Source organism: Catharus ustulatus, chromosome 9 (assembly GCF_009819885.2).
Source record: "Catharus ustulatus isolate bCatUst1 chromosome 9, bCatUst1.pri.v2, whole genome shotgun sequence".
Lineage (NCBI taxonomy): Eukaryota > Metazoa > Chordata > Aves > Passeriformes > Turdidae > Catharus > Catharus ustulatus.
Window position 1 is genome coordinate 6129414 of NC_046229.1, and position 12123 is coordinate 6141536.

At 46.0% G+C, this 12123-nt stretch overlaps 1 protein-coding gene across 3 annotated transcripts in view; it reads left to right on the top strand.

Annotated features, from left to right (window-relative positions):
- The window catches only part of LRP8 (LDL receptor related protein 8), a 169056-nt gene that overhangs the window by 141183 nt on the left and 15750 nt on the right, over window positions 1-12123 (top strand). For all 3 annotated transcript variants that reach the window (XM_033067244.1, XM_033067245.1, XM_033067246.1), the window contains 2 exons: window positions 5250-5612; window positions 11830-11952. In XM_033067244.1, coding sequence (XP_032923135.1) covers window positions 5250-5612; window positions 11830-11952 — 486 coding nt within the window. The remainder of the gene's footprint in view (window positions 1-5249; window positions 5613-11829; window positions 11953-12123) is intronic.

Here is a 12123-nt window from a genome sequence, read left to right on the forward strand (position 1 = left end):
TTGTTCTTATTTTGAGGTCATTTGCAGTCATTTAGCCAGAAGAACATCTGATAAACTTCCTAATCCTTTCCTGGTTTGAAGGAAAATCGAGGAGACCACAGGTATGAGTTGCAACCTTATTGCACATACATGAAATTAAAGACAGTGCAGAATATTCATACCTTTGTACATAGACTGCTTCTCTCTGTAAATTGGGGGTCATAATTAATTCTATTTCCAGATAATTAAACCACTTGGAATTAATATATGAATCTCAGGAAATACATTCTAAATCACCAAATACATTTTTGAACCAACTATTATTTGTCAGCAGGGGCTTTGGCATCTTGTTGCTGGGTTATAATTAACTAATACTATGCAAATAGTGCTACAGAGAATGGAAAATGACTGATTTGTGTTAGAGGGCAGCGTGTGACAAAGGCAGCCAGCACATGCAAATATTAATTTGCAGGAGTGTGTGAGATGGCTCCTTAGCTCCATTAGTGATTTGAACAATATCAGGAATTACTATTCCTTCTGCAGCCTCCATCTAGATGGGCTTTTCAGTATCAATCACCATAGCAACAACCACTGGTGGGAGTGAGGCTGCAATTCCACTGCATTATTCCCTCCATGGGAGGCCTGTCATTTTTTCAGAGCAATGAGCTTCAAGGTCATCTTCATTTACCTCCATCTCTTTTGCTGTCCTTCCTGGAGGGCAGCTTTCCATGGGAAACTTGTCCTTCCAGGCACGAATCTGGGCTTTAAAGACTGGCATTTGACAGAAGATCTGTATGAAATATTCAGGTATTTGGTAAGCAATTGACTGCAGGCAAAATAAATAATTTAGACAGAATTAAACCTGAAAATAAATACTAGTTAAACAAAACTAACATGCTGACAGTGCTGGTAACTGGGAGTTCTACATAATCTACCCTGTCTGCACTCAGTGACCTCCTTATCCATGACCCAGCTCAGAGATTGGCTCCTGTGGGCTGGGGGAGCTGGGCTTGCACTTGGGACAGAAATCCTGGGCAGATGGAGCTCAGAAATTCCACCTCTGAGCCCTGCAGAACTCAAATCCTAAATCTCAGAGCTTGAGAGAGTTTCTCAAGTCCAGCAGCCTCTCCTGCCAGTGTTGAAGCAGCCATGAATCCACAGCACATCTCTCCCTCCCTGATGCAAATGCTGGTATGCACAAATCATCCTTTGCCTGCTGTAGAAGATCCATTATCAGATATTTAAAAATCATAAATTTTCAGACACTTTTTTTAAAGTTGCTTTGGGGACAATATCAGAAAAATACAGTGTAATAATTCATCTTATCATCTTGTCTTCAGCATCAGTGGATAATTGCTGCTATCCACTTTACCACAAATGTTGCCAAATAATTATCATTCTTTAAGCCATTCATGTAATTTCAAGTGGAAATGGCTCTTTTGGAGGAGAGATGAATTAAATACCTGAATCTTACCGAAAAGCTGTAAAATCTTTAATTAGAGATTAGCAGTGACAGCAGTTATAGTCCATTGTACATAATTCACAGCTCCTGGAAATGATGGACACACCATTTATTTCATTTTTTCAATTTTATCCAGATTTGAGGATCCATGCCTGATATAATTGTCCGTATAGAAATGTTATGTAAAAATATATATGTTTTGAAATGACAGTTTTTAATGAGCACCCTGTATTTTTAGAGAATTCTACATCTTGAGAGTATTCTGCTTTTTTCTAAAAGCACTTTAAAAGCATGTGGCAGAATTATCTGAATTTTTGGTGCCATGCCTGAGCTGAGATTGTCCCTGCTGCACTGGACTTCAGCTAAAGCCTCTGGTTAAATCCTGGCTCTGGGCAAAAGAGAACCAGCCAGTACTGAAACACTAACTCCACAACTGCAATCTCTCTGATCTTCTGTTATTTTATTATTTTTAACTTCCTCTATCCCAAGGCTGCTTCTGCTGCACTCTCCTCTAGAGAAGTGACAAGAGTGCAGCTGCAGGCTGTGAGGCAAAAACTGTGACAGTTGTGCTCTGCAGATTGGCACACAGCACAGGGCAAAAATTAATGCAGAATACCTCTGGTATATTGTGTCTGTAGGCAAAATCACATCTACATAATCATTTATGTGTGATATTTTACTTCCTAAAACTGTGAAGAACCTTTGCACATTACAGTGCTCTACAGTAAACTGATGTTATAGTTATGCTTTGAAGGCTGTTGATTAAACACCTTGTGACAAACATTTCCAGGTTTTCTATTGGGATCACTCATGTTTGAAGTAGGTTTTGCACCTCAGAGTACAACATTTATTAATTTCTTCTGCACTAAAGAAAGCAAATTATTATTTGATTCCTTGGTCTTGAGTGAATCAGCCTATAATAGGACAGGTAGCAAATTTGGAGAATGCAAACAAATTGCTCAAGTGAAAAATACCCCAGTGATCATTTAATTACTACTGGCATGTTTCCTACTGAAATGCTCTGGAGGCAATGAAACACTGTGGTGATGGGACTGTGAGGCACCCTGACAGATTTATGCAAGGGGATGTGAAGGAAACTGTCCCTGGGGGATTTCCTGCCCCGTGCCCATCTCTGCAGGTGCTGTGGAAGGGAAATGCAGTGCTTTATTGCCTGGGCTCTTGGCTGCAGTGCTGCAGGATCCCAGCAGCAGCAGCTCTGCTCCCTGGGGCCGGGAGCTGCAGCCTCAGCCTGACCCTGCCATGCCCAGAGATTTCAGCTCTGGGGAGGATGAGGAAGGGTGAGGGCTTGGGATGCTCTCTGCCCTCCCCTGGCAGCAGCAGAGCACACGGGAGGGGTGATGGAGCTCTGCTGGAGGAGGTGAGACCCAGGAGCTGCTTGATCCCCACTAAGGGCTGTGGGGTGGAGAGGGGAGTTCCCAACAGCCAAACTGCTGGACTTGTTCGTGGGGAGAGAGCTTGTGTCTCTAGTGCTGGCATCACATGAACTTAATTTTTAAAAAGAAATAAAATAATCATGACCATGCAATTTTTCTAGCTAGCAATTCTTATGCTTCACTGAGAAAGTCCTCATGAGAGGTTACAAAAGTTGAACTGCTTCTACTTTCTGGCTGGGATTGTCAGTAATTTTATATCTGTACTGGGATTTGTAGGTGCAAAGGAGGTGCTTTTGTGCAAACTTCCATTGTCTGTATCCCACTCCTATGTTTATCAGTCACTAATTTGCCAATGCAGCAGATTTCTGAAGGGAAATATGTACAAACAGGAGGAGGGGTGGAGGTGGGACCAAGAAAACAAGGAGGGGAAAAAGAGGGGCTCATTACAGTTGGTGGAAAGGAAATTTATGCATATGTGGAATGTGCAAATCATTACAAACTTGCCCAAACATTAAGGATCAAAGAACTATGCAAGATTTTGCTTTCTGATCTGTTTCTGAGATTCATCAAAATAATGCCAGAAAAGCAATTTCTTCTTCTCAGCCTTTATCTGTTACAGAACCTGTACATGGCCATAGAAATACTCCTGTTTTCCCACTACCATTTTTAAATAGATTGGTAAGATTATAAACATCTCCTTGAATTTCCACTTTCTGGAGGAATGTTCCATATGCAGTTCCACACAATGGCTCCTCTGAAGACAGTGTTAAGTTCTATAGCTGTGTACTGATCAGTAGGGCTAATAGATGATTTCCAGTTATGGGGTAAGGATAGAAAAATCTGCTGAATGGAGATAAAGAGCAGAATTTGGGTCATATTCAGAGCATTTTAATGGTCTCAGTTTTACCATGCAAAAGAGGAAGGTTTTTAGATGCTTCTCCCTGCTGGAGGGAGCTGGGTCCTGGCCAGGGCATGCAGCAAGGAAGGCAATCCTCTTCTAATTAGGTGCTCTGACATCTGGAAAACCTGGGACTAAATAGCACAGGGCAGGAGGGGAGAGGTGTGTGTGTGTGTGTATATATATATATGTTTGTGTATTCATGTTCTGATGTAAAATGACAGGCTGCTTAGGTTATCAGAGCCCAGCAAGTTTGCCAGACAGAATGTAATTAGGAATCTGTGCAAGTGGACATGTTCTTAATTGCTGGATAAATTCTGCTTTAATCCCAGGTATAAACCAGACTAATATTGCAGTAGAATCCCACTGGGTTCCTGTCACTGGCTAAAATCTGAGATCTGACAGGTCCTTTAGAGGGATTCTGCTCTTTCCAGGTGCAATTGCAATTGCAGTGATTGGTACCCTCTAAACTGTGTGGTCTGATGTAGGGACTCTGCAGATGTGGCAGTAAGTAGTTCTGCTTCTGAAGACAAAGAGATTCCCAAGTGCAATGTAAAAAAACCCCCAACTTATTGTAATTTGTATGCATTTATAGTTATTGTACTTGTAATTTATCAAAGCCATAACTTCCCTGTAGAGGGGCTGAAGCTGCAGAAGAGTAATTCTTTTGTAAGTAACTACCTCAAAGTACTTAGAGAGAATTTCTTCCATGGTTTTGGTTCCCCCACACCTTGATGGAATAAAGTGACTGCAAACTGCACTTTCTTGGATCCAAGTTCCTGAAAGTTTAATTTGAGCAGGCATCTCTGGTTCAGCTGTCCATTAGGCTTGCAGAGGAGAGTGCTCCACTCAGCTTCTATCTGACAAGCGCCTCATTTGTATGTTAATGTTGAGTTGTGATTTCCAGGGAAGGCATTCAGCGTGTTGTAAAGGGCCTTACTGGCAGATTGCAGCTAAATTGATGCTCGACTCACTAAATATTTACCCTACACATCCCACTTAATATGTCCAAAACCAGGCATACTGTGAAATCCTGAAACCTGATTCTGTGCTTATGAAAGTCAGGAAGCCTGGTAATGTCAGCGTGGAGCCAAGCAGAGCCCAGCGCTGCCAGCACAGCCCCAGCCTCTCCCTGCAACCTCCCATTCCTGTCCCATTCCCATTCCCATTCTGTGCTGCTGCTCCCACCTGGGGCTCACCTGGCTGCTCCTCAGTGCCAGGGCAGCGCTGCCCCTGCTTCCCCCACCCGCAGTTCCCACAGCCCTGCTGTGCCCCTCCTTCTCCAAGGCTGCCCCTGCTCCCTGGAGGACGCATCCTGAGGCACAGCTGAGGAGCGCTGTGGCCTCACCAGCTCCTTGCCACGTGGGAACCACTGGGAGAAATGTTTTGGGGTGGGACAGCTGTGGTAATGCCTTTGTGCCTTTGCCCTCAGACATCCCTAATGTGCTAAAGCTGGGGCAGCAGTGAGGGCTGGGCTGGAGACCTCCCAGCTCACCTGTTTGTTTTCATTCCCAAGCCTGTTCTCCCAACGAGTTCCAGTGCAGTAACAAGTCGTGCATCTCCATCATCTTCGTGTGTGACGGTGACAACGACTGCGGGGACGGCAGCGATGAAAGGAAGTGCTCCCCTCTGACCTGCAACCCCAACGAGTTCCAGTGCAACAACAGCATGTGCATCCCCGAGCAGTGGGTGTGTGACAACCAGCCCGACTGCGAGGACCAGTCGGACGAGTCCATGGAGAGGTGCGGCTACGACGCCAAGGCCCTCAACACGTGCGCGGCCCACGAGTTCCAGTGCGGCAACGGCGAGTGCATCCACCTCAACTGGAAGTGCGACGGGGACGAGGACTGCAAGGACAAGTCTGATGAGCAGGACTGCCGTGAGTGTCTGCAGGGCTCTCTGGGCTGGGGAGGAAGGGCCAGGAGGCTGCTCTGGGCTGTGTTTGAAGGCAAGGCTTTGATGTCTGAGCAGCAGCTGTGCCAGACAAGGAGCGCTTGTGTCCCGCACGACAAGGCTGGGTGCCCGGCCCAGCAGGGTCAGGCGTATTCTACACTCCTTTGTGCTTTTTCCTTGAGAATTCATAGAGGAGGTGCAAGAGCTGTTGGATGGTACTGAGCCTCAGAAGAGATCTGTTTCACTAGAAAGACAAGGAGTGAAAAATGGGAGAAATGTTCAAAGCCCTCAGGCTGCATGGTGGGGTCACAGCCTGGAGGTTAGAAGCTGCTATGCTAAAGGGAATATATGATCAGCAGAAAAAAATAATTCATTTTCTGCCTCTGAAGTTGGAGTATACTGAACAAGGCAGTCAAGAGAAGTACCTCTGAAGAATCCAGTTTGAAATGCATTTTGAGCTTGGCTTGATAAAGGCACAGAGCTAATAAATAATGGATTTATTTTCAGCTGGCTTTATGCATTTAGCATGCTGGTGTTGGTATGTGTGGTATTTTGAATGTTTCATCCATTTTTAGCCACTAAACTGTTCAAGCTGGTCACTTACCTGAGGAGGGAGAGAGAAGAAAACAAGAGCAAAATGTTTTGCTAGAATATTCATAATGACAAGATTGAAATTAAATATTTACATACTGTTTATATTTAGCAGCCCTGACACTGGGCCACCTCTGGGGAGGAAGGCAGCAACCAGCTGCAAACCCAGGGATTTTTGCAAGGTATCTAAGAAAATTTATCACTTACCAGCAACATCTTTTCATACCCATCACAATGCTAAGGCCAGGCTGGTGAGCAGCTGTGTGGGAGAGCCCTTCAAGGAGCTGGGATCACACTCTTCCAGGCAGAGAAGCAGATATAAATTCAGTGGCTATTTTAACAAGAGGAGGATGTAGTGAATCCTGGACACCACTCACTGTTTGCACTGCAGGAGAGCAGGGGGATGAGCCACAGGTTACCCTGGAGCTGCTGTACCTTTAAGATAGACAAGGACTCTTTTAAGATGAGAGCTGAATAGGGGAAGCCAAAAATGTTTTGTTATGAAGAGAGCAGCTTTGGCTGCTCTTTTTGGGTACAAGGCTGTCAACCCCTCCCAGGGAGGGGTGGATGAGGAAAGCTGTCTTTTCCTTCATCTCCAAGAAGGTGCTAAAGTTACTGGCAGAGCTCTTGGGCAGCAGGTACCCAGGCAGTACTGCCAGGCTCTGAAGGATCACAGGGACCAGGGAGTCAGGAGACAAAGCTGGTTCCTGGCCCTGTTTCAGGAAAGCCATGCAGAATCACAGCTGCTGGAGATGGGCACTGCTGGCTGGGGCAGCCTGGGTGGTTTGGGGCACTCCTGTACCTGTGTCCCCTCCAAATCAGGAGGCAGTGCCAAGGCCATGTCACAAACAAAGGTGAAGAACTGGTGTGTGGTACAGGGGACTCCAGCAGCACTGATCTCTCTCCCAGGGGATGCATTCCCTGCAGTGACAGCAACCTGAGAGGAGTTTGGACAGCTCAGGAGAGGGAAATAGAGGGAGAGCTCCCTTCTGTTGTCAAGTGGAGAAAGAGCAGAGCAGCTCACTGATGGTGCTTTCTGATGAAAAGTTTCTGAACTTTCAATCCCTCTTCAACTTGAAATGTCTCAAGTCTTTTACAGGCCCCATTTATTTTGACATTTTGCTGGGTGAGAGGTGGGACTGTGCCCATGTCCCTTCCTGAGGCAGAGGGCCCATTGTTCCCCAGCCTCTGTCCTTGGTGTGACAGCCACCAGCCGTGTCCAGCTGAGCTCAAACTGCCGAGCCATGAAACCTGAAGGATCACAACCCCACCAGCCTCCCTGAGCTGCAGAGCAGCCTCAGCCAGCAGCACTTCCAGAGGCACCAGAGGCAGCTCCCAGGGCAGAGGACACAGCTGGACACCACTGCAGCACAGCACAGTGCTGACAACCAGTGGAGAAAGGGGGAAATGTGGCAGAAGTGACTTGAGAGAATTCTGAGTAGTGGAGATTTAGCTCAATGAGGGTCCAACACAAAGTGCAGTTTGTCTACTTGGGAGAAACAGGCATGTGAGCTGATTCTGCTGCCTTCAGTCCTGTGGATTGGGAAACAGTGGGATTCAAAGCCCCATTGTTTCAGCTACCTCAGTGCTCCTCTGCACAGAGTACCTGGCTCTGGTTGCACCCCAGTGCCACAGCAGTGTGTGAGCCTGCAGCCATTCACACTGCATGGGTGGGATTCTCTGAGACAGCAACCAGGAGAGACCTTGCAGCCTCACAGTGCTCACCTAGCTGATGTGCTGACTGGGTCAGAGCCAAAATTAATGTTGTTTCCCTGTCCTAAATGCAGCTGTTGCTGAGGTGCAACTGCCTGCAGTAAGAAAGGGACACTGGGAGCTCTGGAAACTCAGTGTCACTGCTCATCTGTTGGACTGAAGAGTTTAGGGACCTTTATGATTCTTTTCCTCTCCAGAAATTCCCTGTTTGAGATCAGTATCATGGGGCATGCAGAGAGGTGTTCCAGGTGTGTGACAGCTCTGTCCCTTTAGCAACAGGGATGGCACATGGGCCCTTGGCTGGACTTGATTAAAACTGCAGATCCCACCACTACATCTTCTCTTGCAAATGGGGATCATATGGGGCTTGTGCAGTATAAACAGAGGGATGGGAGCTAATGCTTTAAAAAAAGTCATGAGGCCATCACCCGTCACTCGTTACAAACATTTTGGATTGGTAAATGAGTAGAGCAGAAATGAAGGGTGACAATTGGTGAACAGGTTTTGGCAGCGAGACAAGAAATGAATAGGAGGGAATGAGTCATTTCAGGAAAGCTGTGTGAGAACATTGGGTGGCTGGGGTTTTTTCCATAGCATATATATTCAAATATGTATATATGTATATTTATAAAATGAACATTAGGTTAGATTTATTAGTCTCCAAATCTGGAATGGTTGTATTTTAAGATGTCCTTTGCAACTTGCATTAGGGCATCCAGGAGGGAGAATAAATAATGGTTACAACTGACAGCAAGAACACAGACCCCTTGAGACCTGACCTCACACTTTCCTGCCTCTGTCTCCCCATCCATAAAATGGGATTGATGCATTTTGCAAATGTTGGGATTTTCTTTTTTGAGGAGGAAGGGGAAAAAAACAGAAACCAGAAGAAACTGAGGCTCAGGTTTGGAGTCTGGAATATACCTGCTGAGTTTGAGCCATGCAGCTTTGTGCCCAGGATTTGTAAATGGGAAGTGTGTCTCTTTGAAGGTGCCTGTTAATTTAGCAGGGCTTTGGTAATATGTTTTGTATTTGTATACAAATTGTATATGTTGTATACAAGGCTTTGGTAATTTGTATTTGATTTGCAGAGGAGATGGCTGTAAAACTACTGAGATTTCACTGATTTAAACCTTCCAAATTAGGCACAGCAATTTTCTGAACATCTTGTGCAAATAAACAGCACAGCTCTTCCCTCTTCTTGGGTTATTGCTTTGCCTTGGGAATGGCCTTAATGGAAACCTGCTGTCAGCTCTGCCAGTGGGCTGAGATGGGTTAGTGTCTCAACTTCAGGATAACATGGAATTCTCCTGAAAAATGCAGAAAAAATAGATATGCTATACATGCATTTTAATGCCTTTGTTATCAGTAGGAGCCATTATTGTAGCTGCCTTTTCTAGATGTCTGTTAAGAGGCTCAGGGGCTGTTCCTCAAAGGTCTGAACTTGCACAGCTCTGGTGGAGTGAGAAGTGAGCCAGGAAACCCATCCTGGTCTCCAAACTTCTGTCTCTTCTTTGTGCAGTGGAGTACAGCCCCACATCTGTGTTCTGCAGTCTCTGTAGCAACTGAGCTAAGAATTGTGCTGTCGTTTTTCTCTCAGTCTTGTAGTGCTTGTGCCGCATTGTCTTTGCAATTCCTGCAAAATTCTCGGTAATTTTAATTCATTTTAGGATTAGAAACCTTTTGGTTCTTAGCATTTAGTTGTAACTGCTCTTTAGAGAAGCTTTGAAAATTACAATTGAAGACAATTATAGGTTTTCTAACAGCTGTCTTCCAAATCTGTAGCTGTTGTCATGCAGATTGACTTGATAAACTGGAGACCTGTTTCTGCTCCAGAAAAGACAAAACCCTATTTGCTTTAATTTCATGTTACACTTTTGTGAGGGGTTCATATTTATAGTCAGAAATGGAGGACCATCCTATCCTACCTCCACACATAGAAGTTGCTACAGAAAAGGTGAAGCACACTGGTTTTCAAGTTAGGGGTGAAGACAAGAAATAGTTGTGGCAAAGGAATTTTCAGTGAGGCAACAGGAAAAGCTTTGCAGTGGCCAAGGTTCAGCTTGGCAGAAGTCAGGGTTTCCTGTGGAGGAAGATGCTTTCTCCATGGTCAGGGTTCCCCAGGCAGGTGGCTGCACATGCCATGAACAGTTTAAGCAGAAGTGACTCTGCCTCCCTGCAGGAGTTCTTGGTGCCACTGGCACACCTGTGGTCTGTGACTCTCCCAGACCATGGCTTCATTTCTTTCCCTCCTTCATTTTTCTGCACTCGGTGGAGCAGCAGATCCCACAGGCTTAGTTTGGAGCTGCTGTTCCAGATGTCCCACTGAGGTTTCCCATTCCTGTACCTGGCTTTATTAGCTGAAATGTGGCAGCACAGCTGGGCCCATAACTGTGTTTATTGCTTGAGATTTTTTTCTCACTTTGCAGCTTTTTATGAATATAGTGTATATGGCTTTCCCCTCCAAGGAGCAGTGCTATTTCCAAACTTTTCTCATGTGAATTCTGTGTATTTCTAATGACAGGATTTCTCCCTTTCCCCACCAGCCCTACAGTTGTGGCTTTTCCTGTCTCTGGTGCCTTTTGCTGGCTGAAGATGCGCTAGAACTAAGTCAGGTGAAGCAATCATGAACCTGGATCCTGCATCCTGCAGGATGCAATCAGCAATAATGTGGAGTCTTTGTGCAGCTGATACTTTATGGTATTGATGCTGGCTCACTTCATGTCTGCAGCTCTCCTGGGTTATCTGAAAGTTGTCATTTTTATATTAGAATCAGTTTGCCAAATTGTCCAGGGCAGTCTGCAGACAGCTCTCACCTCCCCTGTAGTAACACCAGTGCTGGCCTCCCCTTACTACTCAGAAGCAGTGATTTTCTGTCAGACCACACCAGGACACAATCACACCATGGAAAGGCTGGAATCAGGAGCTCTCCAGGGTGTGCTGCCTTAATAGGATTTTAAGAATACATCCAATGGGCCCCTCAGAAGGGAGCTCCAAAACATGTCCCAGGAATGAGGAGCCTGTTTTCCAAGCTGCCTGTACCCCTGTGTAAGCACAGGGCTGCTCCCAGCTAGGGAGGTCTCATTCATTTTAACTTGGGGAGGGAAATTTGACTGCTTTTAGCACGGTCAGTGCAGGTGTCTGGTTTATATATTTCCCCAACTTTGCGGTTTATCAGATCTAGTTTGAGTCCATCAAAATCTGACCTGGACAAATGAACTTGAGGCATGAAAACTGGGCTGATATTGCTGAGTGTTTAGGGCTGGAAACCCCAAGAAACACCACAGTGCAGTGGAGCTCTTCTGCCTTCCAGTGGGCTGTTGGCTCATGGGCATTCAGTAACCTGATGATTGTGTCTCGTTGCTGCCTTCACTGCTGCTGTCACCACACTGCTTTGGCAGAGTCACTGCAGGTCTCTTGCCTGGGCCTTAGCCCAAAATGTTTTGAAATGTGTTGGAAATGTAATTTTTTCTGAAGGAAGGAGAGCTGAGGAGCAGTTGTCTTTGCCAACCCTGTGTCACTGTACAATCCCAGCTAGAAAGCAGCCAGGCCTCACACAGGCTGCAGCCCCCAGAGCTGCCCCACTGCTGGGAGTTTTGCTGCTTGCTTGCTCTGTTCTGTGTCACCTGAGAAGCTTCACTGCTGGCACTGGGTCTGTTTTGACTGGGTGTCCTCGTGTGGGCTTTGATGCTGTTTTCCCAAGGATGTGGAGGGTGATCAGGCACAGCAGAGTGGCAAAGGAGAACAGTGGCTGAGGCAGCTGCTGCCTCTGTTGCTTTGGTGGAAGCAGCTGATTGACATTTGCTGACAGGATACAACCCCAGCAGTGTCATGGCTGATAGGTACCACACAAATGACTGAGTTCTGTGTGCCTGATGCTTGAATTTGTTGTTTTAAAGCTCTGGTGACCTGCCAACCAGATGAATTTCAGTGTGGTGATGGGACCTGTATCCATGGAGCAAAGCAGTGTGACAAGGTGCACGACTGTCCAGACAACAGTGACGAGGCTGGCTGTGTCCAAGGTGAGTACAGGTGCTCCTCTTACTCCGTGGGGTGAATCTGCCAGGGCTGTGTGGCCTCTGGAAAGGGAAGAGGCCTGTGCTGAGCTGCTTCCTGTACAGTTTTAAGCCATTCTGGCAGTGGGATTGCTTGGGAGAGATAATTGCTGACCAGGCAGACTGCATGACTTGAAA